The 8,308-nt window shown below is 36.9% G+C and overlaps 1 protein-coding gene across 1 annotated transcript in view; it reads left to right on the top strand.

Annotated features, from left to right (window-relative positions):
* The first annotated feature begins 433 nt into the window (after positions 1-433).
* Positions 434-8,308, top strand: part of LOC122797882 (gastrula zinc finger protein XlCGF57.1-like) — a 143,021-nt gene continuing 135,146 nt past the window's right edge. Inside the window, exon 1 of the mRNA XM_044066401.1 lies at positions 434-623. Within this exon, the coding sequence (XP_043922336.1) occupies positions 612-623 (12 nt within the window). The 5' untranslated portion in view covers positions 434-611. The remainder of the gene's footprint in view (positions 624-8,308) is intronic.

Below are 8,308 nucleotides of genomic sequence, written 5' to 3'. Positions count from 1 at the left end.
TAAAATAAAAATAAATAAATAAATTTACTATATATAGCTGAATGGTTTAAGGGCTCCTTATGCATACATTCTGATCCCACCTTATGGACTTGTTGTACCTTGTTAAACTGGATCTCATCAGGCAGATTACCTAACAAGTGAATACAGAGGTGATGAAAATCAGAGGCAAGTCTGTAAAATAAATATATCACATACACCAACAGAAAGAAAACAATGGAAACATACAGACCCTGGTTTGCTCTGCACTGCATGCAACACAAATGTGCGCAGTAAAATTGTTCATACTATTGGGAGGTGAGTGTTTGATATACCAGTCTGTCTCATTAAATATTCAAACAAACCCCACCCTCCTGCTCCTTCCTGTGGCCATAACTATGAATATTAATTAGGTCACTGTCATGGTGTGGGGAAACATTTTAGTAAGAGACAGGAAGTGAATGTTACTATAAAACAAATTGGTCTGGAGAGTTGGTTTCTGTGCAGAAAAGTAGGGAATTACTTTGATTTTTGGATTATTTGCCGTTTATTTGGTTCTTGGTCCTTACAAACAGCATTTACTTGACTTCCTCAACAGTGGTGGTTCTTCAGTTTGAAGACTGAGAATAGGAATCATGAAGCTGGAGGTAAGAGCACAGAAAACTAGCTTTCTTTGTTTTGTATAATCCTGCAGTCTAAAAGGCAGTGGGGTTTTATTTTTATGAATGGTACAGCTTGTGTTGTTAGGGTGGGACAGGAACAGGACACTTCCAAGCTACAAATGAGGAATTACAGAATTACTGTTCTCTGAACTGTAAAAGGCAGAATGCTGTTTCATTTTCTATAAATAATTAAATTGCATGTTATGATTAAAACAACTGTGCAGGGAAATGTGTTGCTGTTATACTAGAAGTCAGTTTTTTAATGTGCAACTTATTGTGTTGCACAGACATGTAGTAATTGTAAAGGTTTAAATTAAAAGAGTTAAGTAAATAAATCATGGCAGTGGCTATGTGCCTTATTCTGAGATTCTGCAAAGCTAAGCAACACTTCTGACACTTATGCAGTATCTATTAGATTTTGTTAAAGAATGATGTAAAACTGTAAATATGTAGAAATATGAATAAATCCAAACAGAGCAATTATACCCCCTCCCCAACAAACCAGAAACTCTTCAGCTATAAAGGTTTCTGCAGCTATCAGACTTCTATGCACGTAAACAACTTTGCCATTTTTTAAAATTTGTTCCCTACTTTTCGCCTCACAACAAGAGGTTCCTGGTTCAGTTCTCAGCTAGGGTGCCTTCTTTGTGCAGTTTGGATCTCCTCCCTGTGATTGTGTGGGTTACCTCCAGGTGCTGTGATTTCCTCCCACATTCCAAAGACATGCAGTAGGTGGATTGGACACTGTAAATTGGCCTTAGGTGTGCGTGTGCATCGTGTGTGGTGCGGAAGAACTACAGCGGGAGGGCTAGCTACCTAGTGGTGTAAATATTGGCTCTAGATGATTGTCAATGTTGAAGTAACACCCTGACCCCATGTGCAAAAATGAGAAAAGGGAATTGTGGTTACATGGATTTTTTTCCTGTATTTCCAAATCATGTTTCTGCTTTTCTGCTTAGTACAGCCTATAGGATAGAATGATTATATGCATATTGTAACTGTATAAAAATGTCTGCCTTAACATGGGAGGAGAGTATGTCTGCCATGACACTGGAATCAAAGTATAATGTGCAGTATGTGAGTTTCTGGTGTAACTCTGCAGGTAATGGCATTGAGGTGTTGACAGGTAGTGGGATGACCTTCAGATTAAAGATCCACCTAGTTGCACAGAGATGATATTTCTGTGGTAAAATACTAATGAGATATATACCATTTTATAGGGTATGGTGTTACATGTTTTGTAATCAAGTAAATAAATACATAAAAAGAGAAAAGTAGCTGTGCATAAGAAGCACAGTACATAATGTCTTTGGTAGTCTCTGTTTTAATCAAGTTAACTCATTTATTAATTGCACAGTAGTACAATTCTAACTTCTCTCCACTGCTAACTACATGCATGGATGAAAGCACTGCTTTTTGTACCCTATGCGCAGTCTTTCTTTTCCTACTTTTTGTTTTATTAGTTAATAAACTAAATATTGTAATAGTATGCATGCTTGATTCTTTTTTCATATTAGCTGTTATTTGTATAAATATTTAAAAAAGGATTTAGCTGTAGTTTAGAGACTTCCCATTTTTACCACCACATGTGGTGTGTACATCACTCTAATCAGTTTTCCTCTTATTCATTTGTAAAATATACTTCTGGTTCTTTACTACATCCCTCATTTTATCTATTTTATTTTACATTTGTTTACCGGGAAGGTCCGTCTAGGCCAAGGACCCATTTTCAGCAGAGGCCCAGGGAGAAAAGCTCCAAAAAGAAATTTACAAATAACCATGTATAACAGTAACATAGCATATTTAAAATAGTAACATTCCAAGTAACTACAGTATTTTAACATAGGCAGAGAAAAAGTTACATCATATAGGTTACTAGCCTATATAAGACAGTGGCATTAGACCATAGAGCAATAGCAACATATCTAAGACATGGAGTGATTTCATGTACGGAGTAAACTTACTCCTTGTAGAGTATTACCAAGTGTAAGGAGTAAGAAGACTCAAAAGGGGTAAAGAGCAAGATATGTAAGAAAGTGACAAGGGGAGGCAGGACTTTTGGTGGCAATTTATGCTAGTAATTAGAGGGAGGGGACAGAAGGCTGGAAGAGAGATCAGATAAGATAGTATGACCTGGTAGAGCTGTATGGAAGAGACTGTATATTCAGCCTGGGTTTGTACAGGAGCACATCCGGTTGCTGATGAGGTATTCCTTAAGTAGATGTTTAAACTTAGTTGTATTGATGCAATTGATTATTGTTTGAGGTAGTGTATCCAAAGTTTATATACATGATTAGAGAATAGGGAATCCCCAAAGCTGTTGTTGGATTTGGTAACTGTTAGCAGGCCTTTGCTGGTGGATCTTAGTGTTCTAGAGCTAGAGTAGGGTTGAACAAGGTATTTGAGAGAGGGCAGCTATTTGGGTGGTTGAGGATGTAGTGTATGAAGCTTAGTTGGTTATAGGTCAGAAGATTAGGATGTTCTAGCCATTTTAGATGCTACAGTGCATTGCAGTGGTGTGATCTGTAAAGGAGGTTTGAGGCAAATATTGCTATTTTGTTGTAGCAGGACTTCAATTTATTTAGCTCTGTTTTTCTGAGGTTTATAAATATAGGTGAAGCATAAAGGAGGGTGGAAGGTAGGTCGGTTCTGAATATGGCTTGTCTGTTGGGGTCAGTTAGGAAATGTCTGATCCTACAGAATGAGGCTAGTTTGATGTGTACCTTTTTGATGGTTATGGCTAGGTGCTTGTCAAACCTCTGGATGTTGTCAGTGGTCTCTCCTAGGAGCTTAGTATTCTCTACTGGCTCTATTATACTATTACTGGAAGAGAGGATGGTGAAGGGGGAATGCTGGCTATGTGTTTTAGTAAAGAGCATGAGTGTAGTTTTATTTGGGTTGAGAACAAGTTGAGCATCAGATAGGTAACTTTCAGTGTCATTGAAGGCTTTTTGCGTTGTTTGAAGGAGTGAAGAGATATTGGGTGCTGAGCAAATAAGGGAGGAATCATCAGTATATTGAATAATTACCGCATGTTGAGTGGCTGTGGATAATTTGTTTGTGAATATGGAGAATAGTAGTGAACCAAGTATTCACCCTTGATGTACACCAAATGAGACAGTTAGCAGGGGCGATAGTTTATTGTTCCATTTGACTGCTTTTTGGCAGTCTGATAAATAGTTAAGAAATCACACCAGGGTAGACTTAGCTTTAGGGAGACTAGTTTGTTGATAAGTGTCTGGTGGGAAACTGTGTAAAAAGCGCTTTTGACATATCCAGAAAGATAGAGGAGACATGGTAACCATTATTTCTGAGCTGGTTAATTGACTCGGTGAAGTTAATGAGGGCTGTAGTAGTGCAATGTTCAGGCCTAAACCCATATTGGGAAAGGGATAGTAGGGTATTATGTAATAGACATTATTGTACTTGTATGTGAACACATTTTCAAGGATCTTAGCAAAAGAAGGGAGAACGGATATGGGCCTATAGTTGCTGAGTTCAGTGTTGTCCCACCTTTGTGTTGTGGGATTATATGAGAGGTTTTCCAGAGTTTTGGGATGTATTGTTCTTTAATGGACTGGTTAATAAGGATAGAAACTGGGAAGGAAATCATGTCTGATGCAATTTTCGGATAGTCACTAGGAAGCTGATCTGCAGCGAGGGTTGTCAGTTTAAGTTTAGAAGTTTTTTTTTATGGTGCTGGTTTGTATAGACTTAATTGAGAAGGAGCTGAGTAAATCTATGAGTAGGTATTAATGTTGTTTTTTATGAGTGATAGGATAGAGCTGATAAAGTAGGAGTTGAACTGTGAAGCAATGTCATCAGTAGTTTTAGCAGAGATTGAAACAGGGGTTGTGGTGTGTCCAGGCTTCAGCAGGCAGTTAATGGCTTGCCAGAATTTCTGTGGGTTATTCTGATGTTTAATTTGAGTGGTAGTGTAGTATACTTTTTTGGCATGTTTAATTTGTTTTTTAGCTAGATTACGGATCTCAATACTTGTGTAGTGATTGGGGGGCTGGGTGTATTTTCTGTATCCCATTGTCACTTAACATCTAACCCCTGTGATGTTACTACAGGCATTGCATAGAGATATGTCTTTAAGAGCTTAATAGATGTATCTAATAAACTGTATAAATGCATTCCAACACTCTTACTATGGTGACATCAGGGACAGATACATTATATTACATTAATTTGACCCATTACTTAATACAAAGTTTATGGGTCTTTCTGACAAAATGTTCCAAGTATACCTAAGGAACAATAAAAATTTGGATAGTGCACTGTGGCATTGCGATATGTACTATGATACATATCTGAAGTGCAATCAAACAGTTTAGGATGTGTCAATTCTAAAACTGTGTCTTCTTTGTTGTTAATTTTTTATGTCTTTCAACTGACAGTTTTTCTCACTGTAACTTTTTCCTTTTTGAAAAATGTGTGGTTTCCAATAGTGTTTACTCTAGTATAAAAGATGTATAATTAACTAATTAACTACTTAATGAGCAAGAAAAGCTGAGATTGTTAGATGGCAAAAGAAAAAAGAACCCTGTGTCCTACCCACTTCTCCACTTCTAAGGTCTCCTTGGGATATTACAGTACCTGTGCAGATGTTTGCATATTGTTGATGCTATTTCCTATCCCATTTCTATACTGATAAATAGATCCATAAATGAAGGAATTTTCCCCTCTATCTGGAAGATATCTGACATCATCCCTCTACACAAAGGAGGCAAGTCTAATGACCTCTCTAACTTTCGTCCCATAGCACTTCTATCGCCTATAGCTAAAATCATGGAAAAAATGTATCCACAAGCAACTTCTTAACCACCTTCTACATCACAACCTACTTGCTAACTGTCAGCATGGTTTCAGACCCTCCCACAGCACTACCACTGCACTACTCTCCTTTACCAACTCGATCGACTATAACCGCAACAATAATTACCTATCATCAGCAGTCTTCATTGACTTATCTAAAGCATTTGACATGGTTAACCATAAACTTCTTCTACACATACTAAAATCTCTCTCACTTGATTCTCCATCCTTAACTTGGTTCACATCTTACCTAGAAAACCGTCAGCAAGCAGTTCTCTGGAAAAATGTATTATCTAATCTCCTTCCTATTTCCTTAGGTGTACCGCAAGGCTCTATCTTAGGCCCCCTTCTATTTTCTATCTTTATTAATGACCTCCAATCAGCTATCTCAAACTCAACCTGCATCTAATATGCAGACGATTCTACTATAATCTGCACTGCCAATTCACTTAATGAACTCCAGTCACTCACCCAAAAAGCTTTTACCACTGTTGAACAATGGTTCTGCGACCGTTGCCTACTCCTTAACGCCAAGAAAACCAAACTGCTATTGTTCTCAACTTCCAATAAAACTGCCACACTCAATTTAACTCTTACTTCCGCTGACAACACCATTATTTCTCCAGACACAACTACTAAACTATTAGGAATAACTATTGACAATAATCTCAACTTTGACTCCCACATCAACAACACTATCAAATTAGTTAATAAAAAAATTGGATCCCTTTACAGAATCAAGCCCTTCCTTACACCTGAAGCAAGGACCACCTTAGCCAGATCTCACCTTATCTCTACTCTTCTATATGCTTCCCCCATCTACACTAATCTCTCCAAAAACAACCTCAAGAAACTAGCAACACCTTACTATAACATTGCTAGATTTGCTTCTGGATCCCCATTTAGAACTCACCATTGTCTGAACTTAAAACTACTAGGTTGGCTTGAACTTCCAAACTAACTCATTCTGCAACGGTTCTTAATAGCTCACAAGATCTTATACCATCCAACTAAAATACCTATACTCTCTAACCTCATTTCACCATACAACAACCTGAAACATCTACGCTCTTCCAAAAAACTACTGATTAATATAACCAAACCCTCTAACTCTGCAGGTGACAGTCTCTTTTCCAACTCTGTTGTAAAAATGTGGAACAATCTACCCTCTGATATCACTCCCACTTTTTAAAAGACAGTTGAAAATTCATCTCAACAAACACTGGCTTTGCTCCTGCACCACCCCAGCCTAACTCTTCCACTTCCTCTCAATCTAGTCTTCTTCCTTAATTCTTACTATCTCTGCTCCCTTACCCTTGTAAGGTCTACCTGATATAACAACTTTATAGATATATGTTATCCCTCGCATACTGTATAACTAGCAAAAAAAAAAAAAAAAAAAAACCTTTAAGATATTCTGTTCATTATATTTTTTGATTTTTGCTCCAACTGTATTTGTGCACTTAGTGTAATCACAACCTCTTTCACTACCTGTTTGTATTGTATTGCCTATCTTTGTTTAAACTTATCATAACCATTGGAGCTTTTCTCCCCGGGCCTCTACTGAAAATGGACATATATCCAGCTAGACTAGCCCGGTCAACAAATGTAAAATAAATAAATAAATAAATAAAAATTGTAATGCACAGCTCAGTGAAAGAAACTGACAGTGTAAGAAGATATTTAATGTGTCAGTAGTGTCGGTGATGCATCAGGTAGCACACTCACCTTTGGTGCTGAACATGCAGAAGGCTGCGAGTTGTTTTCCCGCTCCAGCTGATTGGGTTGCTGACTCTTCAGTGTAGCATTAGGCAGATGCTATACTCCTACAAACTGGAACTCTTCACAAGAACAGACACAGACTGGGACCAACAAATCCTGTAGTGCTAAGTGAATGACATCCAGGAGTAGCAAAAAATACTTTTATTAAATGAGATTAGCACCTTCTGTTCAAATTGTACCAGGAACTTCATCAGAATTGCTATTTTTTAAATCACAAACTTAATACCAAACCACTACTATCACACGTTTTTAAATGTCCAATAAAAACACTACATGAATTAAAACAATCAATTCTTATTAAAATATTTTAATTTAAGAACAGAATCAATTGATACAGAATTGTTTAACCCTGGATGACACATATTAAACTTGAGCTGCCATTTCAGCTCTCACTTGTTCAAATGTTCATCAACTCTGTACCCTTGAGCATCTTTTATTATTTGCTCTAAACCTGAACTTGTGTTCTTTTAAACTCTTGTATATGCCTATATAATGCATTTGTTGTTTTTCTGTTTCTAATATCCAAAATATGTTTATAAATTCTGATCTTTAATTTCCTACCAGTCTTCCCTACATGAAATGCAGGGCATGAATCACAACTGGCTAAATATACCACTTTTTTCTTTTTACAAGACTAGTAGCCTTTGATATTAAAAGTTTTGTCCCTAACTTTAAAGACAGTCTTTATCAAATAAGGGCATTGAGCACAGCATCTGCACTTATACATGCCTAACATTTTGTTGTTGGATTTTACTCTAGAAGTCTTAGTTGTTTCTAACAAATCCTTAAAGATTTTTTTTCTGTAAGCAATGCATGGTTTGTCACCCACTTTGTTCAAAAGAGAATTGTCCAAACGGAAAATACTCCAATTTCTAAATAAACATTCACCCATCTCCCTACTATCGATAGTGAAGGTAGTAATAAATAACTTTTTATTACTGCTGGACTCGCCTTTCTCTATTTTGTGTTTTTTGTGACTACCTGACCACTAACATTACTTAACTTAATGCCATTCAAAATGAAACTATAAAAACATTTAATCTTTTACTCAGGACTTCATCCCTAAT

This window comes from Protopterus annectens, chromosome 3.part1 (assembly GCF_019279795.1).
Source record: "Protopterus annectens isolate FY-2018-M chromosome 3.part1, PAN1.0, whole genome shotgun sequence".
Taxonomy (NCBI): domain Eukaryota; kingdom Metazoa; phylum Chordata; order Ceratodontiformes; family Protopteridae; genus Protopterus; species Protopterus annectens.
This window is presented reverse-complemented; position numbering and strand designations above follow the sequence as displayed.